The sequence below is a fragment of the Crocodylus siamensis genome, chromosome 4, assembly GCF_052110815.1.
Source record: "Crocodylus siamensis isolate JL-2025a chromosome 4, ASM5211081v1, whole genome shotgun sequence".
Taxonomy (NCBI): domain Eukaryota; kingdom Metazoa; phylum Chordata; order Crocodylia; family Crocodylidae; genus Crocodylus; species Crocodylus siamensis.
The window spans coordinates 92,509,015-92,535,246 of NC_143398.1; the positions used below are offsets into that span (position 1 = coordinate 92,509,015).

A 26,232-nucleotide genomic window follows, 5' to 3' on the forward strand; every position below is an offset into this window, starting at 1 on the left:
CTTTTGCTTTTATTGCAGTCAGAAATTGGATTTGGGAAAATGGAAACTTACATCAAATTGGAAAAACTTGGAGAGGTTTGTATAATTGTCTTTAGGAGTTGCCTATGTATAGCACTGCTGAGAATATATGCTTTATTTACTTCAAACTTAAAAATAAAAAATGACCTTTTAAAAGTTGTCCCTATAAATCCCCACTACATCTATGTCTCAATGAGTAAACTAAATATAAAATAATGTGCAAATTGCTCACACACCCTGTATGTATTTGTAGATATTTTTTGTGTATGTAGATATTACAAATAAGCAAGGAAGGCATTGGAGCTTGAGCACAACAAAAAAACAGACTCACTTACAAATTTTTTTTGGACAATTGCTATCAAGATCTGCACTGTACAATAATAGATGCTATCTATGTTCATAGCTGCTGTGAAAAGAAAGAATGGGGAAAATATTGTGTTACTTGGTATTGCAATAATGAATCCTCTCTTTCTCAGATGTAATATTTCACTCATTTCCAAATGCATCTGGTTTAATTTGCCCCTGTTGTATATTAGATGGCTCTTGTTATATGGTGTAATGTTACGGGTCTCTGGGGAAAATAAGTGTCATCATCAGCACTGGTACAGATGGATGTTATCCCATTTGTATTACTGCCTAGCGCAATGAACAATGCAAGTTGCAGACTATTACCCACGGTTGAAAATGCAGCATAGTTTATATTATGTATCAGTGATTTCAGTGTTTTGCTGAAAAAGAAAACACCGTTATAATAATGCAAGATTATTTTTTAGGGATCTTTGAAACTTACAAACAAATACAAAAAGATGTGTCAGGAAAAAAGAATTTCTTTTGTGTTCTGAAACTGTTTTCATGTAAGGTTGAGTTGTGGGGTGAAAATATCTTCATTCTGTTAGATGGTCTGTTCTGCACATCCCTAAAAGCAGTCTTAATGTTGGAAGATACCCAAGCTGGCTTTTAAATCAAATGTGTCTTCTTGACAGGGTAAATTATCCTGCTCCAGCTGCTGGATTACTACCAGTACACAACCTAGTTAATTTAAAACTGCCTTGGGTATTAGTACTCTATACTGAAGTCATTTACATACTCTCAGAATCTTTGAACCTGATTTTCAGAGTTGGAAAAAGAAAAATGTGGCACCAGTTATGAGCCTGTCTGGTTTTTTTTTGTTTGCTTGCTTGGTGGGGTTTTTTTTCTAATTGGACTTTCAGTAAATGGAAAAGTTCCATGTGTGTTTTCTCCCCCTGTTACTACCCAGGGTACTTATGCAACAGTATATAAGGGAAGAAGTAAATTGACAGAGAACTTAGTAGCTCTGAAAGAAATCCGACTGGAACATGAAGAAGGGGCACCATGCACAGCCATCAGAGAAGGTAAGGAAAAGTGCAATACTGTCTTCTCCACAGTGTGCCTTTAATAAGTATAGTTTTGGACATTTACCTGCTTGTATGCAAGGCTTAACTGTAGTATGAGATCTTACATTCTGAAAGGTAGTTCTCTGAATTACAAAATAATCTAAACAGAAAGCTTGTAAATTTGAATTGTTTAATAATTAATTTACTACTTAGTCTTTTCTGATCCCATTCTTAAGTTCTAATTCTATTTTTTTTTCTTTTGTAGTGTCATTATTAAAAGACCTAAAGCATGCAAATATTGTTACATTGCATGATATTGTTCACACAGACAAGTCTTTGACTCTTGTTTTTGAGTATCTGGTAAGTATTAATACAATAATCAAACTTTATATTTAGTGTATCTATTTAGAAAGTGTTATTTCTTATTGTAGAAACACGAACTTAATTCTATACTTTTTCTTAAAAATACAAGACTTGGTAGTCTTGCTGCCATGCTTTATTCTTTTTCTTTTTTTTTTGCATATGCTGCATTAAGTCTGGAAAACAAATATTTTCTTAGCCAAAAGTTAATTATATCATAATATGCAAAATTAGAAACATGGGATTGGAATGGTCTGACTCTAGTCCCTTGTACACACAGGAAACAGTTTATCCAAAGAGTCCTAAGCATTATCCATTCCTGTACCTCATGCAGCAGCATCACAAGGCACATAATGAAAACACATACAAGCCAGCCTATAGCCTGTCAGATAAAAAGGAAGAAAGACTGGCACATCACCAGTGTCCTGCCACTCCAATGGCAGGAAAGTTATATGGGTAATGTGTGCTCAGATCCCAAGAAGAGAACCAGACTTCACACCCAGGCCTCAAAGCAACCCCAGCCCCTCCTGACAACAATTTACTAATCTGACTTTGGGAGAAAAATTACCTCCACCTCCCCAAATCTGGCAATCAGTTCCTTTTTGACAAAACAAGATACTCTGCCAGGAGCACCAGCATGCTTACAGTCAAAACTCCCATCCTTCATTGTGGTTGAAAGAAAAAAAAAAGAGAGAGAGAGAGAAATCCTTCCAGGCCACTACAGTTGATCAGCAGAAGTCTCTGAAGTGTGGGATTATGTAGGCCCCTCCTAAACAGAAATAGTTCATTTTCAGTTTTAACATGACTGTTGTAAATACTTTCAGTCTACATATCACAGCTGCCTACTATTGATCCAAAAAAACCACCTGTCCAAACAAGTTTAGTCAAATTCTGAATTGTTTGGCGTTTGATCTTTTTTTTTCGAAGTTGCACTGTAAGTAATTTAATACCATCTAATTCAGGAAATGCTCACCTGCATGAAGGACATGAACTGTAGGAAGCAGTTGGCTGAGAATATAACAGTTATTCACCAAAGCACTTGTATACATAATCAAACTCATGACACTTGCCATTTTAGCCTTTTTTTACTCCATATTACAGATATATTTACTGAGCATAATCTAACTATATCTTTGTACTGTGTGTGGAATCGATTCAGGTAATTAAAAAAATTATAAAAACTTGGTAGTTTTCCATGCAACGTGAAAAGGAAATAAACTTCAACCTAATTACCAACTTTGGAGGAGGAAAAATGAATTTAAAATGCAATATAATTAATAGAAATAGCTGGGAGTTTTCCATGTTTAGGTATTGAATCTTGTGATAAAATATCTCAAAATTTTCTGCAGGAAGAAGAGTCTTTTTAGGAAAAAAAATCAAACCATAAGATATCTGACAAGATTTTTGTCCATATGCAGATAAAATATTCACGAAAATTATATTAGCAGTGATGACTCTTTGGTTTCTTTTTTGGACAGGACAAGGACCTAAAGCAGTACATGGATGATTGTGGTAACATCATGAGTATGCACAATGTAAAAGTGAGTGTTTTGATAACTGCTTTTTTTCAGAATTTTTTTTCTCATCATGTAGAAGTTACTTTCTACATTTTAAGGTTTTAAAATTTGTTTTCCACTTAAAGATAAAAAAAGACCCATGTGCTTCTTTGCATCTTTGGGCCTATGTTATTTTAATGGGAAGTTGGATCAAGCCCTTAGGTCAGTTTAGCTTGGTTTTGAATCCTGAACAACAGAGATATCAAGCCAATTATTTTGCTGAATAGGGCTTTCATTCACTTATAACCTTCTCTTTTATAGAGGAAATTAGATCACTCTAGCTAGAATTACTGCACATTTGTCTGCTATTTATTTTTGCTCTTCTTGAAATAGGAAAATAAAATGTACAAGTGCTGCTCTCATCTGACTGCCCAGAGTTTCCCACTGGTGTTTGTTGTATTCATTTGTTAAGACAAGATTGTAAATTCTTTGTGACTTAAGTTCCCTTGTAATATTCTTGTGTAGCACCTAGACCAGGGGTGGGCAAAATATGGCCTGTGGGCTGGATGTGTCCTGCCAGCTGATTGTATCTAGCCTGCGGACAGGAGGTCGTGAACTCAGGGGATCTGGCCTGCAGGCAGGTAGAAGCTCCAGCTTTGGCCACTAGATGGTGTTGGGTGGGCCGTCCTGTTTCCACCACACCAGGTGGGAGGGCAGGACTGCTGGCAACATCAGCTGTGGAACTGTGCAAATGCCCCATTCCCCACTGAAACCTGCCAGCTGTTTCTACAGCTGATGCCAACATCCACCCAGGGCTGCTTCCAGCACATTAGGTGGGGGGCGATGTAAACTGTGGATGTGGCCATCAGGTGAGGATCGGGGCATGCTAGAGCTCCGGACAGGGTGGGGATTAGGGCATGCTTCAGTTCTGGGTGGGGTAGGAATCAGAGCGTGCTGCAGCTCCAAGCAGTGTGATCAGGTGGTGTGGAAATAGGGGCAAGAAAGAGAGAGAAGAGTGGCCTTCAAGGGGATACTAAAACTTATGTGGCCCTCCGGCCAAAATAATTGCTACCCCTGACTTAAAGGGGTAGAGGGCTGCATGCTACCAAAGTAGCTCTGGACTTCCAGTTCAAATCATGTGGCCTAAATGAAGTACCTGTAATTTATGGTGGGCTCCAGTTACGAGTACTGCCTGTCAGATATTTTGTTATTCAACAATTTTCACCCCATGCCTCATGCTTGAAATGTTAGAATTAAGGAAAAAGAATATTCATGTCTGTCTTTATTTGGACATGTAGTTGATCAGAGGAAACTCTTATTAAGCCAGAACTCTGCTTTAAATCTGTACATGTGGCTGGGCCTCATGGTGAACCATGAGAACTAATCCTTTATTTCATCACAGACAATAGAGTTAATAGAAGGCAAAACAGATTATCAACAAATTCATAATAACTTCAAGATAGATAAGACTCCCTTTTAATTTCAGTCCTGGTAAATGGGACATCCCTTTGCTAGACAATGATGCTAGAGATTTATCTGGGATGGAGTGCATTGCCCACCTGCCCTTCAGATGTTTTTTCAGCACTCCAGCAGAATGTATAGTGATGGACATTTGTCAGCAACTTGCTACAAAAACAAACCACGGTACTCAGTCTTCTCCTATATGTAACAAAGCAATCAAGTTGTAGAACTGACGTTGTCTACATGCTGCTACTCTTTAGACCTGCACCTAATACAAGTCAGCAATGAGTTGGCAGTTTTTCTGAGAAGCCAAAATCTTTAAACAGCTATGAGCAGTGTCAGCAGTGAGTCCATGTTCTGTCAGTGGAGGTATCTGTTAATAGCTTTGTTTCCACCAGATCTATTGCAAAGTGTCTGAATTTTCCTGCTCAGACAAGCATGAGCCCAGGTTCCACTTTCTTGCTACAGTGAACTTGAGTCAAAAATTGACTGAATATGAAAACTTTCTTTCACATATCAGTATTCTTTGGATCTTCCTGATTTCTTATACATTTTAGCCACCTTCACACTTACCCTTCTTACAACATAAAAGGTTTAAATGTATGTACAATTGCCATGAAACTAGCTACGTTTGTGACTGCTGTTTCATCGCAAAGAATAAAGAGAGAACTCATCATGTTGCACAGTGTTATCCACTTCTGGCTATAACTCTTGCACATTAAAGCTTGCTCAAGCAAAATCTTTAGTCTATTTCCACTGTTCCAGTTTCTGGGATCTGCACAGCTACAATAAGGAGAAAGACTCTTACAACTGTAAAGCATTATTATAGCATGAATAATGGCGTGCGTCCAGATGAGAGCACACGTGCATTTCCCCAGGGAAAATAGCAGCAGCACACATTTATGAGGCTGCTGTTTGTCCCCAGGGAATGTCCCTGCATGTGTGCTCTGGCACAGAGGAAATTGCCCTGGGTGCTGGCCCCAGCAGCCTTACCTGGGATCCTGGAGGCCTCCCAGAGCTCCAGCAGCAGCAGTCTGCGTACATGGACCCTGGCCAGCAGTCAGAGCATAACTCTCTCTGACCAGGCTACAATTTTGGGCAACTTGCTGCTGCCACATGTGCTACTCCACTTTCTGTTGATGCACTTTAATTTTTATACAAGGATTTCCCGGTATCTAAATTTGGCTCCATGCTGTAAATATGCAGTGTGGAAAACCAAACCGTGTGTGTGGAGTGCTTTTTGCACGAACTCAGAAGCCTTCAAGGCTCTGTAAAGCACCCATGCACACTCATGTGGACACCCCCAAAGAGTTGAAAGGGACTTCATGTAGGCCAACCTCCTCCCCAAATGCAGGCCTTATTCCTAAGCCATTCCTAGCTGTTTATTGAAAACCTCTAGTAAAGGACACTCTGCAGCTTCCAAGGCAGCTTGCTCCATTTTCTTGTTGTTAGTGGAGGAAGTTTTTCCCCAGCTTTTACTTAAGTCTGTTTTGCTGCAGTTCAAACCAGTTGCGTATCATGATCCAGATTTGTTTGTGACTTCTAGTACCATATATTAGAGAGCAGTGCTCCTGTCTCTGTTTAACTGATTTTCTTAGACTCATTCCTACAATCCTGAAAACACTGCTTGCCAGTCACCCACAATGGAATCAAAATCTTCATTGATTTTTTTTTCTGAGAAAAATGATTATTTATTGTAACAGGGCAGTTTGCTCCTTGAAGGGTCAGTTGAAAGGCCATCCTGCTCAGTTAGTAGTCCTGCCTTGAAAACTAACAAGTAATTTTAAAATGAAATGAGTGGCTCAACTGAGTAGAAGGTTCAGGTATGACCATGGCCATTGCAGTAGCCCTTGAAGTAGAGGGCTGATAGTGTTAGCCCAGGATGGACAGAGGTACTGTTATGTATGTTTTGACTAGTTTTACACTGAAGAAACAAATTGTGATGGGAAGCAAAAAAGGCTTAGATTCGGATAGTGACACTATTCTGTGCTGGGAAACTACCTCAGTTGCTTTACGTGAAATGACACAGCCATTTACACTTGCTTTATAATTGTGGTTCTTTAAGGTATTGGACTCAATGTTGATCCCATGACCTAACTCTCCCCCACAGCTTTCAGATTCCCCACCTAATGTGGGCCTTGGGTTGTGAGAGTTGGGAGCAGCTGGGACCCTGCCCTTAGTTCTATGCAATTCATATAGGAGCTTGAGGAGGTACAGGATGTGGCTCCAGTGGATATTGCTATCCAAAAGATTTTATTCTCATGTATAAAGGGCTTGTGCATGTGGGACCTTTGTGACTTCCTAGGTCACTGAGTCAGTCCCCTGCTGTTGCAGGCAACCAGACCACAGAATCCCTTGCATAACTTAAATCACTTCCATCTAAAGGCAGTTACGTCTTTGCCCCATTGCTTCCACTAAAAGGCTTGATCCACAGTAACTGTTACATATCAAAGAAGCACATTTACTGAAGGGTCAGTTACAGTTGTCTTATGCACTGAGATGACATGTCTGTCTCCAAGGAAGACTGCTTCCTACATCACTTGAGGGGTCTTTAGTGGCCACCTGACTGCCAGCCCTGGGACAGCTGCTAAGAATAAACCTCACCCATCTTTTGGTTTGTGTGTGCCGAAGGCTGGCAGTTACGTGGATTAAATGGTTCGAGAGGTCCCAGTTCGTGCAGCTCAGAACAGCAGAACACAGCTCTCAAGCTCTCTCATCCCTGAAGAGCTTGATGGGTATTGAAACACTTGCTCAGGATCCCTCTAAGTTAGCACTAGCTAATTGTTGGGCTTGGGCACACATGGACAAGGTGTGATTAAGCAGGGCTTGTTTTCTTGATTGTGTCAAGGAGGAAGGCAGTATAAATGTATATGCTTATAGTCATGTAACAATATGGGTGTGAGTAGGTGGTGCAAGGCATATTGCTGCATAACTTGCATTTTTAACAAAGGTGATCCCAGTTCCTCTGGTTCTAGGGCAGATAAATCCCATTGTCATACAAGCAAGATAAGATGTAATAGATATAAACTGCAGTGCAAGTGTGTCTGTTATGTGAAGAATGTATTGGTGCTGTCATCTGCTGCAAAAATAATTTGCCATGATAAAAATGTTTATAACAGTTTCCCAGTGTATCTCCAAAGGTTGTGGACAAATGTACCTTTAACCACATTAAAAGCGGAGGAAGAACATGTCCGCTGTTACAACTGTTATGTCTGTATGCTCCTGTAGCAATAGAAGTCAATTAAATCACTGTGAAGTTTACCCTTGTTTCATTCAGGATGAAGTTGGAGCAGTTTTGCTACATTTTTATCAGTAGAGAAGTATGCAGATGTAACTGTTACAGTGTAACAGCAGGTATCACTATAATTTGATGCCTGTAATTATAACATCTCTTTATACCAAAAGTGCCTAATTCACAACTAATCCGCTCTACAGAAGTATCTTTTCTGTATTTCCAGATCAGTTACCTGCTGTCCACTGTAGCTAGCCAGAAGCATCAAGGGTGGGTCTCTCCCTTACCCCCATACATATGCAGGGGTAATTGTAGAGCAGTAATTATTTATAAAATTCCATAGTGCACCAAGCAGGCTGCTTAACACTAGACTTTTTTCATTGTGCAGCTGCTCTTTATGTAAAGCACTAATACTCATTAACATGTAGCTGCTGGTTGTGGTTTGCCAGCTTGAAGGAACAGGAAAAAGTAGAGCATGACTGCATTTTCATTGAGTTATGCAAAGGAAAAAGGCCAGAATTAGACTGGAAACTATAATGTTAGATAATGATACTAATATTCCCCATTGATAGTTCTTTGATTGCTGATGTTTAGAGGTAAAATCAAATTGTATTTTCCGGTTTTCTCCTCTACTGCCTTAGAATAAAATAATTGTCTTAGCTTTGCACAGTGGAATAGAAGAACAGAGTTGCATTTAAAAAGAGATCTAGGGCAGAAGGAAAGGTCAGATTGGTCAGAGAGCATGTTTGGAAAAGCATTAGCGTCGTTAGGTATGCTAGTAAATGCTTATTTAAACAGCTCCTTGATTCTCTTCTGTGAAACAAAATAAATCTCTCTTGAGATCTTTGAGTTAAGTGTTGCATTATAATGTTATATTATCTGGGTGGCATAAATAGGCCTTACATCTGTAAACAGTAGTTATGATATTCAGAATACATTAGCATGGTAAAGTGACTTGCTATTTAAGAAGGCTTTTGTCTCGCTTGCAATAGAGCAACACAATTGCTCTTCAGTGGCCAAAAACGTGCTCTTGTGGTCAGTGTAACATGCAGCATTATACATTTATCCATTAACCTTTTTAAACATCTAATTTATATTAATGTTTTCGTTGTTAGCTCTTTTTATATCAGATTCTGCGGGGTTTGGCATACTGTCATAGACGGAAGGTGCTACATCGAGATCTTAAGCCACAGAATCTACTCATTAATGAGAAAGGAGAACTAAAGCTAGCAGACTTTGGTATGGACTGAAATTCCTGCTTTATTTAATGTTTTCTTTGAGTTACAGTATTAAGAAAACCTTGGAAATTAAGGTATTTTATCTGGGATTCTGCAAGGTTGCGAGTGCATTTGTTCACATAGGGAACAGAAAGCTAACCACTGAAAGCACACAATGACATCACTCCTTTGTGTATCTTCAGACTGTAAATGAAGCCAAGATAGTGTTGTTCTGACTAGCATTATATGGCTGGCAAGATCCTGTCTTTGTTGTTATTGCTTGTTTACTGAGAAATGGGAAAACTATACTTTATCAATAGACAAGCTCCCTTCTGCCACTGGAGTTTCTGTGACAGCTCTGATACCTTTAATATACTGTATCCCTGATCTATCCCTGAAAATGGAAACTCCTGGAAAAAAAAACCATTTGGTGTGAATGCCCCTGTTAGCCAAGCCCCTGGGAGCAGTTAGTACATGTGTTTAAAGTTATGGGAATATTTTTGTTTTTCCAGACTTGTCATTTGACTTTTTGAAAGTCATCTAACTACTTCTGTTTGCTTCACTTCCCTTAGTTAACAGTTCTGTTGTTTAACTGCACTGGGTTTTTGTTTGTTTCCAGCTAAACACTTCCCTAAACTTTGAGAGTTTATTCTGTGCCTTATGTTAGCCACTCAATTATGTTCTCCTCCATCTTTCTCTCTCTGACATTTGAATTAATTATCTTAATATTAAGACAGTTGGGGAGGAGGGTACACAAACAATGTGTATTTGGTTATATTAACTCTCACAGCCATTTGAATATGTTCTATTTGCCATTTCAGTTTTGCGTATCATTTTTTTTGTAGCCTTCTCCTCACTCAGAGCTGACAATGGCTCTTGTACCTGCTTTATACTCTTTCAGTTGATATTTTAAATTAAGGAACTTTTTCCTATCTGATATGTCACCACATATGTCCACTTCCAGTTGTTGTGGTTGTTTTTTTAATTTGTCCCAGGTAACTTATACCATGTTTTCAGAATGAAGTGGTTTGGTTGTAACTCAGTGTTTCCTTCTCTTCCTTTGCCCCCCCCCATGCATTCTCAGCAGTGGCAGCCATTATTAATGCATTTTTGAACAGTAATCAAGCACTTCTAAGACCAACTTTCCATATGTAGGATATGATCAGAATTCTACCCTTCTTCACATTTTTATGGTTTTCTCTAGATATTGATTAGTCCTGTATGAATTTAGTATTGGACATCAAGAAATATTCTACAAACCACTGTTTAACCACTGATGGTTCATCTAGAAAGGCAGATGGCCAGGGGTTGAATGCAGTTATATATTTTTGCTGCAGACAGACTGGTTTCTGTTTCTTGAACTGGAATACAAATTTTGGCTGATACAGGTGGTTCATGGTCATCAAAATGGGAACAAATGTCCACGGAGAATGTACAAAGTTAAGATTTAAGAGTAACTTTATTGCTGTTTTTGCAGCTGGTACTACAGTCTTTGTAGGACAGATAGCTGCCTTCAGCATAGGGCCCAAGAAACGCCAATAAATTAATCTTGCAGTTGTCTGATAGATCACTATTGTGTTGTCTAGAAAGGAGTGTTACCTACCTCCTGAATTGCCAAGCAAATAGGGCCTTTTTAAGCTATTGATATTTGAAGGGTATAGCTAGATGGAACAGTTATCATTTTAAGCTGTTCCAACATGTTCTGCTAGCTTAAGCAGAGTTAAACCACTGGAACCTGGTTATATATAACTATCTAGAGATCAGCTAGATGAGAATTTTCATCTGTATGTATTTATATGTTGATGTCAAAATGTTTGTATACAAGGTTAGAACAAGGTATCCTATCATCTGGGTTCTCACTGTTTGAGTAGACTTGACTTTTGAATGATTTGGTAGTTTAAAATGCTATACTTAAGTAGTACAAAATAATTCACATTACAGAATGACTGCACAGTTGCAATACTGAATATATAAATCTAACTTGACATGATAGTGTTGTATTGTATCAGTCCATTATAATGTAATGTTCCTTCTTAGTCTTGTTTGAACCCTATTTAAATAATTTAGAATAAACTATCATTCAAGGGTTGTGCTAATAATTCATTTATAGTCTGTTGCCTGGGTTCATAAACTGTTCTTCTGTTATAATTTACAGCATCTTTCTGTATTGCATTTTCAAGATTCTAAAGAGAAAATCAATTTTTGCAAACCAAAAGGATTTAAAATAAGGAAAAGTGTACTAAGCACCATCATAACTCACATTGGCCGAGATACTTTATACTCAGGGAAAAATGCTTACCTCGTATTTTATCACAGTTTAAAAAGCACGGTATTATTGCTTTCAAAGTTAAGGTTGTTGTGTTGTGAATGGCCAATGTTATTCCGTTCATGTAGAAAATCTTGGTTTTGCATCCCTTAAAACTGGTTGGCTAAAAAAAAACAACAAAAAGAAGCAGAAACAAAAGTGTGTAGAAGTAAACATGATTAGGGGAATCGCATAACTACATTTTGTTATTTTTATGAAGGTTTGGCTAGAGCAAAGTCTGTTCCTACAAAGACCTACTCCAATGAAGTTGTCACATTATGGTACAGGCCACCTGATGTTCTTCTTGGATCTTCAGAATATTCAACTCAAATTGATATGTGGTATGTTTAGTTTTGTAATTTTAATTTTTGCTCCTAGTTAAGTTGAAGTGTTATAACTGTCTGCTAATTCCTGTAACTCAGTATTACTGTATCACTACTCAGAAACTTCAGATGATTTTGTGGGGTTACATTTAAGATATGCAGTCAGTGGGAGTATTGTTCCTACTTTTTGAAGGCTAATGAAAGTACCGTAGGCTTCTGCATGGGAGGGGGGGAAGAGACATAGCCTTTCTTATGTTCCTGCTGACTAAAATGCCCAGCAGTGATACTGAATATTTACATCTATTGTGATATGGTTGTATTATATTGATTAAAAATTTACTTCAGATGTCAAGTTTACCAGGCATTCCCTGGCTTTGTGTGTATATTTTGCTTAATCTAGGTATTGCATAGGTTTTGTTCAGTAATTGTCAGCTCTTGATTTAACTTTTAATCTCTTATAATGTTTGCACCGGAGAAATATAGTTAATGGCAAAGCTGAACGTTTAGAGTTTATTTTTCACTAATTTATCTTTCTTTTTTCTTTGTGTTCATAAAGGGGTGTCGGATGCATATTTTTCGAAATGGCTTCAGGAAGACCTCTTTTTCCTGGTTCAACTGTTGAAGATGAATTGCACTTAATTTTTAGACTCCTTGGTAAATTTAATATTTTTAATAGTAACATTACTGTTCTGAAAATTAATTTTTTACTATAAAGGACAAGGCTTCTCTTTAATGAGAGGAAGTTATTTTGCATTACATGTAGCTGAATGAAGATGTATAAACATACTGTTGCTTATTTTGTACACAATTGAATCTGTACAGCAAAACTAATTGACAAAAATTTGTTTCTTCTCTGTTTTATGTTACAAGGTCAAATTCTAATTTCTGAGCTGTATTTATAATAAAATCTGTATGGATTTGGCTTCTTCTTTGAATACAGGGACTCCATGTCAAGAAACATGGCCAGGAATCTCTTCCAATGATGAGTTTAGGAACTACAACTTTCCCAAATACAAACCACAGCCTCTAATCAACCATGCACCAAGGTAATTATGATTTATTATTAAAACTTTTATACCAGCAGTGGCTACATGCATTTGTCCATGTGAATAAGTTTCTGTATGTACTTCACTGGTATATGTTAAATTTATGTCCTTTAAAAGATCACTCGTCTTTCTGTAAACTGATATTAATGGCTTCTGGCTGAGATTATTAATGTGAAATATACCATCAATGAATATCCGATCGCTTTTCTTGCTACTGTTAAGGAAAATGAGATTCAGTTGCTAATACCTACCTAAAGAAATATTTGTACAGCCAAGTACATAGGGCTGTTTCAGGTGATAGAGAAACAATCCCAGGGGTAGGGTATTTTTGTCCATTGATTTGCCATTTATAGCTTATACAAACTATGTGTTTACAGCAAGTCTTTGAGATATTGGGATGTCCTGTATCCAGGTACTTTTTACACGCACGCACACTCCATATGATTTCTTTAATTCTTAATAATTTTTTTGTTTTGAGATCAGTATCATTTTATGCAATTGACAGCATTTTAACTTTGCCTTTATGAATATTTCCTTTTTTGTTGTTGTTATTTTTAGGCTAGACTCCGAAGGAATTGAATTGATAGCAAAGTTTCTTCAAGTAAGATGCCTTTTAAAATTTTAAAAATCCGTATTTGTGGTTTCTTAATAAGTTGTTAAAACCACCAAATCAATCTATACAGAACTGTACAATGGATGAAGGGTTAATTATGGGTGGCTGAACCAAATGACAGAGAGATTCCAAAATTTGGGGACTGAGGTCTGACTAGTTTCATTTTTCTCTTCCATGCTTTTATAAAGTAATATTTAAATCCAGATGGGTAATTCTCACTTGGATTGGTTGTTAAAGCTGACCTTAGAAGACTTACACTTGATAAATGTAAAGAATATAAATAATTAATGAGTCAGACTAAAGCCTTAGAGAAATTGAATGTATAAGGAGAACATTTAGGTAACAAATTACCATTCCATATAGGTTATGCATATGGCTTTGCATGTACAAATTTCACTAATGTCTGTGGCTGTGAATATACTGTTTAGACTGTGTCCCTGAGTTCAGGGAGCAAACTGGGTTGCATGTGCAGTATCATGGGAAGTTATTTTAGGAGTAAGCTGAGTTCTTAAGTTAGGTTGCTGAAGGGTCTGTTCCAAGTTGTTAGTTCTAAGGCGGGAGGTTATAAACTGCCTGCTGTGTAAAACAGTGGGCAGATATTATTCCTATTTAGTTACAGCCTGTAACTCAAAAATCTGTATCAGTCTGTCCCTGGTTTTTTCATCTGCATATACTGAACAGATAGTATTTGGTGCCTGTGCTTGAAGATTTTTCTTGCTTGCACAAATTTTCTTGGTGAAGTAAACACTTCCTTGTTGTTGTTGTTTAAAAATATTACAGAGAAAATCTGGTGACCACACTATTGTAGATTAAGAAAATAATAATCAAGGCTGCTGATTTTCTCTGTTTAAAAATAAAAAATTCTCTGACTAAAACCCCCGAAACCTGCGTTTTAATTTGCTGGTTAAACCCCCCCCCCAAATCCTCACCAGGACCCCTGCACCAACTATGTCACCATGGATTATAACATGACACCGCCAGCAGCACAAGTAATAGACCATGGGGGGCCACGCTGCCCTCACCTCCTCCAGCTGCTCGTGCGCTGGGCCAGGAGGGGGAGTGGAATGGGGGGCAGCGTGGATGGCCTGAGGGGAGCGGTACCTGTAGCTAGGCCATGGTGGTGGTTTAGAGTCCCAGCCTGAAAATGAAAAAAGCAGTGGCTTGTGGCAGGAGGAAGTGAAGAAAACGTGCCCTCTCCCCACCCCCCTGGCCCATTACTTCTCATGCTGGTGGTGGCGTGGTGTGGCCTTACTCCATGGCAGCACAGTTGGCACAGAGATCCTGGCAGCGATTTGCAGTGGTGGCAGCACCAGCAAGTCTTGCTGCCCTACTCTGCCCTCCCCTGCCAAGTCCCACCCACTAGGCTGCTAAGGCAGCCCAGTGCCAGTCCAGTCAGGCTGCAGCCCCATGCCGTGCTGTGGGCACACATATCTGGCGGATATGTGCCCCCCACGCCCCTCTGAGGCCTCGCCTATGGCACCTGAGCCTTCCCCAGGAGTGCACACAGCAGTGGGGAGCCAGCCCCATTCCCCCTCCCCCACACCCCCCCACAAGCTGCTGTGGTTCCCCCTGCTCCCTGGCTGGGCCCTAGGGCTGGCTGTGTGCATCCACACCACTCTTGGGCCCTGCACGCTGCCCCAGCTAGGAAGCCCCACCTGTCCCACTCTCTCCCTCACTGTGGGCTCAGCATGAGTCACCACCACTGCCTCAGTCTGCCCCCCCACCCTCCCCCATGTGTCACCTATGCCCCCCACACACTGACTTGTCTGCAGGAAGTTGGGGGAGTTACTTTCCACCACACTGTCTAGGGCTGTATTGCTGGTTCTGTGCATGTGTGCACATGCATGTGGTGCCCTCTGCATCTGCTCAACTTTTTCCCACTCCCCCTAGCCCCAAGCAGCCCCTTACAGGCTGGAACTCTGCTAGCTTGCAAGGGAAATCCTGCAGTTCCCTGCGTTTTACTCTTTTAAAAGAGAAAAATCCATGTTTTTCTGTGGCAAAGGGAAAACCCAGATCCCTGATAATAAGTGTCATACTGGGTCAGACTAGTGGTCCATCCCTGACTTGTGTTCGACAATGGCAAAAGTAGATGCTTTAGAGCAGGGGTTTTCAACCTTTTTTAGTCTCTAAGTGTACCCAGTGGCTGAATGCCAAGGTGGGGGTGGGTGGGAAGGGATAGCATTTGGTCGAATCCCGAGCTGGGGGGTGGGTGGCATGCAGCCAGACATGGAGCAGGGAGGCAGGGACAGGCTGCCACTGCTCCCACTAGCAGGGCTGGGGCGAGGCAGGGTGAGGGCAGAGGCGGCCACCATGTGCAAGCTTCTCCGCCCTGCAGAAGGGTGCCGCTGCCCTCATCCCGCCGCAGCCCTGCTCCTGGGAGGCAGCAGCGCTCCATCCCTGCCCATCTGTGCATACCTCCTAGGGCCAGTCCAAGTACCCCCAGGGGTACCTGGTTGACAACCCCTGCTTTAGAGGGAGAACGTTGAACAACGTACATCTAAAGTAATCTATTCCCTATTCATTGCCCTTCCAATTGTATACCATCATTAGGTTAGAGATGCCAGAGCAACATCTCCAACTGTTCTGTGTAGGATATTGTATGAAATTCTTTTTCACAGAAAGGGATAATGCATCTGGATAAAGCAGCATGCCTTCATTTGCAACTTTTTTTTAAATCTCCATGCATAAGAAAAGATGTCATCTCCCCTCATGACTGATACTGGCATGTGAAATAACCAAATGTCAATCTTTTAGTTACTGTCACTAGAAAGTGTATAAGAAAATTACATTATATTTTTTATATAATCCATGTCAAGCGGGCAAAAATAAGAGTCGTACAAGGTTTTTAAAATGTCAATAAGTTCATAATGCTGGGCTCAGTAACATGTTGGCATATGTGAATAAAATTCAGGAAAAGTCCCATTTTGGTAGGAATGATCTAATAAAACTGCTTTTTCTTAACGGTAGGTCACTGGGATGCAAAAAACTATCTAAAAAATACTTCTTTTGTTTTAACAGTATGAATCTAAAAAAAGAATTTCAGCAGAAGAAGCCATGAAACATGCATACTTCAGAAGTCTTGGAACAAGGATACATACTTTACCTGAAAGTAAGAATAAAATAGCAGTGTACCATCTTGTTGAATAAAAAAAAAAGTTATCACGAACTATCATGAAGGATGAGCTGTGGTTGAACTCTAAATATGACAAAGATCTTTTGAAACAGGACCTTCATCTTTAAACAGACTGAAAAATGTTTTATCACAAGATGGTTAACGTTCTTAAGCAAAACTCTCAAAGACTCATCTGATACATAAGTGCAAAATACAGTGGTTTTAATATTTGCACAAGGTGTCAAAGATGCTTATATGTGCTTAGCAGAGAAGCATCTATTCTAATAAGCAGTTGGACAAAATTATTTTGGCAATAAAAAAAAATGTTAAAAAATATGGGTTAGGCTTTCGTGAAATGAAATGGAATGGAAAATGTAATATGAATTAGCTGAGTGGTTTTGGCTAAAATATTTTTTTCAGGGAAGATTCATAACACTGGTGGTGTGGTTCTTCCCCGAGATTTGATACACCAAATTTCAGTTTGTAACTTTTGGCTAGGGAGATTTGAACCACATCTTGGCCTATGTTATTTACTTGATATGTGTATATAGGTATATGTATGCGTCAGTTATAGGAAAAATTGACGGCACTTCCTCAGAATATTTTGTTGCTTATTGTGTGTATAGGCACACACACACTTAGTAAAAATACACTAAGTAGTAAAGTATTCTGAGGGAGTGTTTTCAGTCTTTCCTAATAAGTGATTCTGTTCCTCTCTGAATCATTAACTGGAGCAGGTTTAGCCATGTGGATACAAATTAATCTTGTTTTCTTGTTACAGGTGTCTCAATATTCAGTCTGAAAGAGATTCAGTTGCAGAAAGACCCTGGCTTTCGAAATTCCTCTTACCCTGAGACAGGTATAGAAACATGGATATTTTTTTCTCATGGTCGCACTGTGCGAGAGCACTATACACCAAAAAGTTTTGTGTTAATGATGAATTGGCATGAATGAACACGGGCAAATATTTGGAAACTTCCCACTCCATTTCCTTCCCCCCAGCCCTCCTTAGAGGCCTTGGGGGCCCATAACCACCTTGGCTGCTTGCAGACATTAGAAAAAATAAAACAAAACTGTGCTTTACTACAAGAAGCAGCATGTTATTTTAACCTGGCTCTGCAGCATCTGTTTAGGTTGGGCACTTCAGTGGGGCATTTTGGCAGTTAAATAGCTGATTGAATCAGCTATTAAATAAATGTCCAAAAAAGTCTCACTAAAGCATCCAATCTATATAGTTGTTGTGTGAGCTGAGTCCAGCTAATGTACTGCATCTCCTGGGCATGCGCTGGGCTTGATGCAGGAGCACACTGAGTTCAAAGTAATGTGTGATTCTTGTGGGGTTTTGGTGCTTTTTTTTTTTAATGCCTGCAAGTAGCCCTTAACTACTGCCTTCCGTCTCCCTTCACCTTGTCATATCTTTACTTATCACATCCAGATCAGTTTTTATGTTATCTTCCCATTCTTGCCTTGGTCTGCCTTGTACCCTCTACCTGAGCTTCCAACATCTGCTTCACATGCCTTCTCTCACCAATTCTCGCAATATGCCCTGCCCACTTGAGTGCAGCTCTGTGCCACTGCCCAGGTCACATCTGCAGAACCATTGCATCCCCCCACTGGTAAAGTACACCCCATCAGCTCTGCACTGCTGCATGCCCCTGGCACTGCAGACTGGCCAGAGATCTGTGCTGCTCTGGGTAGTGGCATGGAGCTGCACTCAAGTGGCAGCTCAGAGCTCTGGCCAGTAACCAGTGCTAGGGGCATGTGGCAGTGCAAAGCCAAGGGCATATGGTAACACAGCCTTGTTTGGATGGTGGCATGAAGCTGGGGTGCTGTCCCCCCCCCCCCCGCATAGTCCGTATCTGCACTGCATATGACCTCGGCTCCAGGTCCATGCTGCTGGCCAAGCTTTGTGCTGCCACCTGGCCAGAGCTGTGTCACCGCACACCCCTGGCTCCTTGCTGATGAATGACCCTGGCTCTGCGCTGCCTGAACATGGATCCAGGCAGCCGCATGGCTCTGGCTTCTTGCTGGTTCACGACCTCAGTATTTAGTCCTCCTGACATGAGAGCAAGCCCAACTCTAGAGTCAAATACTGAAGAAGTTGGACTTGCTTTCATGTCAGCAAGAGTAAATACATGATCTCATCCAGAAATAAATCTCAGTATCACAGGAATATAAGGATAGGGAATGGCAATGTGGGAAAGGTAGAGAAGTTTAAATATTAAGGAACAATAATCACTAAGACAATCAAATAGCTGAAGAAATCAAAGTGAGAATTTATAGCACTGATATATGCCTCTTGCATTTGGATAAAATAACGTCATCAAAGAAAACTGTAAGAAACCTTAAAATCCATCTTTATAGTAAAGTTGCTCGGCCTGTCTTTTATATAGATGGGAATCCTGGATGCGGAAGAATGCTGCAAGTGTTTGAAAACAAAGTGCTATTTGCTCAGGTTGTGCTAAAATCCCTGCAGAGTCAAATCTGGCTTTTTCATATCCAGCTTGTTCACGAGCCATTTGGTTCACAGCAGGCAGCTGAATTAATCATGAGCTGCTCATCTTATTGTTGTACCTGCACTGCTTTTCTCATCAGCTGGAGCTCATCAGCAGTCTTGCACAGCTGATTGGGGAAGTAGCACCCTTTTAAATAAAAGCAAAGAGCTGAGGTAGCTTAGTGGTCCTGTACATCTGTTTGCTGCAGCTAAATATGCTCCCAGCTCACTCACAAATCCTCATCTTAACAGGGGAAAAAAGCCTAACCCTATGGAGAAACTGGGTTCTGCTGTACATTAGACATACAGAGAAAATGTGTTACTAGAGTTAAGCAAAATAGCATGGAAAATGTCTGCAATCCAAAACGGTCAGGATCTGAATGCTGGATGTCTTACCTGGTTTTCAGCAGAAGAAACACCAAGCACATCACATCAAAGGACAGTGAATGTTGTGGGCTGCAGCAGCAGTAAAGTGAATCTGTGATTAGGTAAAACAGGAAGGGACGTGTTAAGTATGTGGACACATGTAACAGTTGAACTGTTCTAGTATGCCACTGATTGGGAACTGGTTTGCAGTTGTCATGGATCAGGGTGTAGGCACATGTACCATGCTCTAGCATTCCAGGTAGAACTGCCACCTATTAGGCACTGCAGTGTTGTGGCTCTGAAATCATAAGATGGGAGTGAGCACCCAATCTGGCATGCCTTGTGATGGGCAAATTGAGGAGGAAAAGCGATTGCACTGATGCTTTGAGGGGTCCCAGTGAGTGGGTGGCCTGTGTTTAGCCGCATGCTTTTAGAGGGAGATGACAGGATGATGTGGGGCCACAGTTGAGTAAGGAGTGAAGATACTTCTGGTTATTAGGAAGATAGCTTTGATTGAAAAAGGAGTGCAGGGGAACACATGATAAATAATGCCAACAAAAGGGGGGGAAAGAAGGCAATATAATTCTGGCCACATACCAAAGTACCCAGTGTTTGGGGGTGCAGAACAGTGTGATTTAGGACAGCATTTCTCAACGCCAAGATTGTGACCCAAAAGTGGGTCACAAGAATATGAGAAGGTTGCGAACAAACTTTGAAAATGGATAAACAAACTTTACAAAATGGGTTCTCCTGTAAAGGATAAAAATGTTTGAAACTGGCTTTTCCTTTGCAGGCTGGCAGAGTTGCAGCCTGCAAGGGGCTGCTTGGGGCCCCCCATTCCCCACATACACCCCACCCTGCCCCACATACTGGGGGCCTGGGGTGGAGGCAGTGGGGTGGGAGTGAGGGGCACTGGGTCGGGACTGGTCTTTGATGTTTACAAATAAGTTCTGGTACAAAAAACGTTGAGAACCACTGATTTAGGAGAGCTAGAAGTTCACAGTAAATCAGTTCAAAAGAGTACTTGATTTTCCTAGTAGACTTTTGAACTCTTTCTCTGTTCTAGGAGTCTTTAAACAGGTTTTGCTGACTTGTAAGACTGGTTGCTTCAGGTTTAAACTGCATTTAAACCAGCTCAAATGTTACATGTACTGTATGTAGGTAACTATCCTGATGTAGAAAGTGTGGGTGGCATGCAGTAAAAATGTGCCTGTTTGTAACAAACTTAAATCTTCTGTTTCAGGACATGGGAAGAACAGAAGGCAGAGCATGCTTTTTTAAAGCTGGAGATACAGATTCAAGCCCAAGCCTATCTTTATCAATCAAGGACTCAGATCTGAAGGCAGTTCTTTCTTTTGGTGGACTTGGAATCTGTTTGTCTGCACTGTTCTCTTCACAGTGGAGTCTTTTTATTTCCAACCTGCAGATTATGTTTTTATATTTGTTGTCACAGTGTGACAATTTTTTGTACAGTTGGTTTTAAGGTCTCCTCTGCCATTAGAGCCAGTAGGTTACAGCTGTTGATGTAACTGTAGCTGCAATTTTTGTGCAGGACTGAGAAACACAGTGCATTATTTATTGCGGAATCATTGCTGCTAAATAACTACTGTCTGTATAGTTAACACAACAGTTCAATGCCTGAAGAAGTTGCAATGGCTTTATAATATGTGAATGCATCTGTTTCTCTTCATAAACTGTTTTACTGCTGCAGTTTTTTGTATTTTTAAACTGCAGTGTTTCCTGGAATGTAAACATAGCTTTGCTTGACTATAGGTGAACCATCTTTAATGCTCTAAGTTCATGGCACTTACTTCCTTATTTAACATTGGAAATACAGTAGTTGATGTATTATGAAGCATATGATGTTTTTCAAAAGCACCTGATGAGAGAGTTGATTCAAACAAGTGAATGGTTAGTTATTATTTGCATTTTAATCTTGTATCTGTTACTGGTAAATTAAAGCACAGAGACTGAACGATCAGTTTTGTCAGGATTCCTCCGATACAAGATATTTGCATGTGATTGTGCATCTCTCTCCAGATGCAGCAAGGTTCTTTACCTTCTTTTTAACATAATTAGAAATATGAATAGCAGAAGATCAATCACATGCATCTCTGTTTTACTTTCGGAACTGAGCTTTGATTTTATTTTTTTTCTTTACAAAATAATAGGATGACTAATTACAAGAGCATGGGAACAACGTTGTATTTTCCCCCTCTTGTGGATTTCTCATTACTACATTATTCACTTGAAATCAACTGGAAAGATGCAAGTTCATACTTGATAAGAACTCAGTACACATTACAGACCTTTTGAAAATGGGAACTTAGAGGGTTTTTAAGATCTTAGATGTTATCTGTTTACCAATGATAGTAAACATGTTACTACTACGCTTATGCATCTCAGTGAGTATCATAAGTACACCCTTGGTGATGGTAACAGTATTTTTAAGCATTTGTGTTCACCTTTATGAACGTATTTGTTTAGTGCATCTTAAAAGAGACTGTAAATCTTTTATTGGTATATTTTGAAATGGTCATGTAAATCTTTGGCTGGTATATCATGAAAATAGTCATAGATAACTTAATTTTTTTTCCTGACATTCACTGTAAAACATTCAGGGGTCCTATCATTTCTGTTCAGGAAATCTTGTAGTTTATTGTTATTTAACAGTATTAAGTGAATTTTTGTATATTTCATTTTAACTTTATTTGTGAATAGTGATTGTGGCATGTTTGGGGGTGTTCTATTAATATTTCATGATACTGGTAAATTGAACTGGGACTTTTTTATTTTCTGAAAAGAAAGAACTTCATGTGCTATAGTGAATCTTGGACCACTACCGCTTTTCAGCATTTGTAAGCCGGTTTTACGTTACAGAAATCCTTATAGACCTAACAAAACTGCTGTTATTTCTAACTGACAGACCTGTATTAATATTGTACTTTTGAAAGTATAAATATTATGTGGAATTTCTTGGTTTTGTTTTGAAGTTTATAACAACAAGGCTCTGTGTTAAAACACAAATTTGGTGATCTAGTTTTCAAGACGTCAGGTTTTTTAATCAGCTCTATATGTTGCAGTAGTGACTGATCTTAAATTTGTGCTGTTTCTGACTCATAACATTGAAGTAGTAGCAGCAGCAAAGACCTGACTTTTGTGCACCTGATACTGTAGGTGTATTAAATTTGGTATGTTCCGTGAATGTCAGTAATTGTTGCATCAAAAATCAAGAGCATGATACGTTCTTCCTATGGATGGATGTTGTTTCCACTCGTATCAGTGGAAGAGCTGCGCCTATGTCCTAAAGCTAAATATGCCCTTGGGGAAGAAGTGAAAGATTGATGATAAGAATTGTTTAGACTTTTGTACATATACAGTACTGGAACCTGAGCTAGACAAGGCGTTGTGACAAACTTTGTGGGCCTGGGAGGGGAGCTGAAATGTCAATGTTAAGATGCAGGTACCAAAAAAAAAATTTCTAGTTCTTCATATAAGAAGTAGAGATATAGAGCACAATGCTTATGAATACAATAGAAACTGTTTAATATTTTATATTGTGTGCTAATTGCAAATATAAGAAGAAAACAAAATGTGGCATTCTTTGATGATTCAAGGGGCTTTCTATGAACATTTTACCAGTAAAATGATGTATGTATAAAAGTGTAGAAAGCTCTTTATAGAAGAGCCAACTGCAGCTCCATGGTTAAAGATAAGTAGATTTTTCCACTTAAACACAGACTCCAATATTTCTACTGCCCCAACCCTCAAGATTTGACTGGGGGTAGAGAATTAATGTGTTGACAATTTACAGGTGAACTTGGTTACTAAGTTAGGAGATGAAATTATTTAAAATGTAGCATCCAGTTTCAGACTTTTTATTTTGTCCCAAATTATGCCATTGACCAAATTTTTCCATACTGTTTAAACTCACCAATATGAACTGTTCATAATTTGAATTTGAAGCTTCAAAAGGATAAATATTTATCCTATAACTAAGGTTTCTCTATCAGGAGGGAGAAATCTATCATTTTTTCAAAGTGGCATTTCCAGTTGTTCTCTACGCATCTGAAGCCACTGATGCTCTCAGGTAGCCTTTTTTGAGAGGTACATTGCTCTTCCATTGTTTCCAGTGGGAGTTGATGTTTTCTTTCTCGTATCTGAAGGCACAGGGCATCGGCATCTGCTTAAGATCTGTGTTTCACTTTCATTAAGAACAATGAGAGGTAGTGGCCATTTGAAGGAAGGTGGCATTGTCATCTGTCCTGTTGAAGCACAAGAATTGTCTTATAGAGGGCAGGTTTTGCAAGGATTTCTGGGGATAGTCAGCGTACTCTAATCTGAGACAACAAATACCACGTTTGTTCAAGTACAAGACAACTTCAGATATAAGACGGCCCCTAATAATTAGATTCTATATGTGGAACATTTTAAATGTGTTACAATTTTCTGTCTCTAAAATCTAGTTATTGGTGGGTTGTCTTGAATTCATCCCCTTGTCCCCACTTCCATGCCCCCTGGTGCCTGCCCTCTGCAAGGTAGGGGTCTCCCTAGCACTGCCCCCTCACCGTGCAGTCTCCCTTGCCATACTCCCCGGTCTTCTCCCCTGCTGGACAAGCCACCCTAGCCTGCCCTCACCTCAGCAGCTGCCTGCCCCAGGCCGCTACTTGAATCTAAAGCAATGGTCAAATGGAGAAGAAACCTCTTTACGTTTCAGTATCATAATTCTTTTGTGTTGAAGTTTAACTCTGAATTTCTTGGCTGGTTTTGAAATGGTGTCACCATCTTTGTGAAGTAATATCTTCCTTTAAATTTCTGATGGATATTCTTGGCCTTGCAGTTTTACATAACTTTTTTTTGTGGAGAAAAAATTCAGGGCTCTATAATTTTACATACAAGGCTGGATAGATTTACACCTTTATAAACTAACTAAATCAGAGATGCATAACTTAAGCTTTTGTAAGCAAAAGGCTTGCTTCATCAAAGGCTGTGATATACAGTTTTAGCCAACTTAAAAAAAAACTTTAAAAGGTCCAGAACACATGCATCACTTTAGGATGGTAAATAGTCACAGGATTTACTACACCTTCTATAACCATTTAAGAAAATATTTAGGCTTTCTTGTCTTGATAGCTTTCATAATGGAACCAGTAAAAGCTTGATCTTATTCAGTTTATGCGGAGGAACATGGAAACAAATCTGCAGAGGAACTCTGAACCAACTCCAGTTGTTCTAATGGGATGTTATTTAAATACCACCATTGTTATCTAAACACTTGGAAGAGTGCTCGTCATTTCCTCGTTTCTGGTATTCCCTTGCAGATCCCTGGCGAGAGTACCAGTCCGCTGGACTGAAAAGGAATATGCATGTGCCCATACACATTCGCAGTAATGCCATTAGCTTGATTTCACAACTTTACTTTCTCTTTGTTCTCTGAGGGTGCAGTGCCTTCTGGATTTGGAAGGGCAGGAGGTAGCAGTGGGTTTGATTTTTAAGGATAGTTGAGGGGTTGTTTTATGTATATATGCAGTTCTTATGAAGTGAGCATGAGCCCATGTGAACTTAACTGCTGGGAAAAAGCGATGATATTATAGCTAGGAATTGAGAGCCCTTGCCTACAAGATGCCATTTTTCTGATTTCTCCTGAAGAAGGCTGGCTGCTTCAAAGTGCTTAACCAAGGTTTGTTCTCCTTTTTTATTGTAATCAACATAAAGTGTTTTTTGGTGTCTTCCAGTGCTTTTCACCCTAACATAGGAGGTCTGCACTTCATAAGTGGGGTTAAAGCTTTCTAGCATTACTTAGCCAAGACAGCTTTGTTTGGGAAGTCCTTGTTAAAAGCTTAGTATTTGAATGAAGAAGGTTAATGAAACTGAAGCTTCCATCCCCAGAGGGCTCAAGAGTAGGTACCATCATAAGTTAAAGAATACCTTTTCTTCTGGATTCATGTTTATTCTAATATGTAGGATATATAGTAGCATCAGAGACCGAGAAGAACAGAATCCTATCTATAATGTGGTAGATCTGTTCATTTCTTTTTGAAGCAAAATGAGGTAGACTTGGTGGCTTCCTCACATGTGTTCTATAACCATAATATTCTGCAATCTTTGTTTATGTCCTTTTTGTAAAATTTGTCGTATGTAACAGTTTTCCTCTTATAGTCTCCCTTTTACTACATGCTGCTTCTCAGAAGTTCTCAGGCTGGCCTGTATTCATTGCATGAGAGAGTACAATTTTGCTTTATCTCTTAATTGGTATTCTCTTCAAGCAGGCATCTGCCAAATGGGATTTTCTCTCTCTTTTATCTCTTATCATTCATCAATGCATTCCAGTGTTAGAAGCGTTCTCTCCATCTGAAAGCACAGCACTCTGTATCGCCTATAGAGCAGGCCTGGAATCCACAAAAGAAAATATGCATATGTGCACAACTGTCTCCTGGCTGAGATTCCCAGGTGCTTGTTGCTGTTGTGGTGGATATTCCTTCCATTGGTATATTAGCTAAAAAGTAAAATGAAACTATCTCCTAATTCTAGACCCAAAATAGCCTATAAAAGAAAGCAAAGTTCCTTGGTTTAAAAATCAGACTAGTTTTGTTCCCAAAGTTGGAATACGTGTGTAAACTTAAATAAAAACTGTGCTTCCAGTTCATTGACTTTGCTAATAAAATCAAAGGGAAGGAACTTCAAGCTGGTTTCTTTTTTGATGGGAACAATACCGCCTGCTGGAAGTAATCTCGGAACCACCCACTGTGACCTTCCATGGAAATATTGACACTTCCAAGCATTTATTTGTTACAGTTTATTGTTTTTATTTATGTAAAGTAGTTAATAACATTC

At 39.5% G+C, this 26,232-nt stretch overlaps 1 protein-coding gene across 3 annotated transcripts in view; it reads left to right on the forward strand.

The window, feature by feature from the left end:
• Positions 1–22,374, forward strand: part of CDK17 (cyclin dependent kinase 17) — a 153,745-nt gene extending 131,371 nt beyond the window's left edge. For all 3 annotated transcript variants that reach the window (XM_090042872.1, XM_090042871.1, XM_090042869.1), the window contains 12 exons: positions 19–75; positions 1,277–1,391; positions 1,639–1,733; positions 3,212–3,274; positions 9,038–9,161; positions 11,665–11,785; positions 12,324–12,421; positions 12,708–12,813; positions 13,372–13,414; positions 16,445–16,535; positions 17,320–17,397; positions 20,642–22,374. In XM_090042872.1, the coding sequence (XP_089898998.1) occupies positions 19–75; positions 1,277–1,391; positions 1,639–1,733; positions 3,212–3,274; positions 9,038–9,161; positions 11,665–11,785; positions 12,324–12,421; positions 12,708–12,813; positions 13,372–13,414; positions 16,445–16,535; positions 17,320–17,397; positions 20,642–20,679 (1,029 nt within the window). In that variant the 3' untranslated portion in view covers positions 20,680–22,374. The remainder of the gene's footprint in view (positions 1–18; positions 76–1,276; positions 1,392–1,638; positions 1,734–3,211; positions 3,275–9,037; positions 9,162–11,664; positions 11,786–12,323; positions 12,422–12,707; positions 12,814–13,371; positions 13,415–16,444; positions 16,536–17,319; positions 17,398–20,641) is intronic.
• Positions 22,375–26,232: the final 3,858 nt, after the last annotated feature.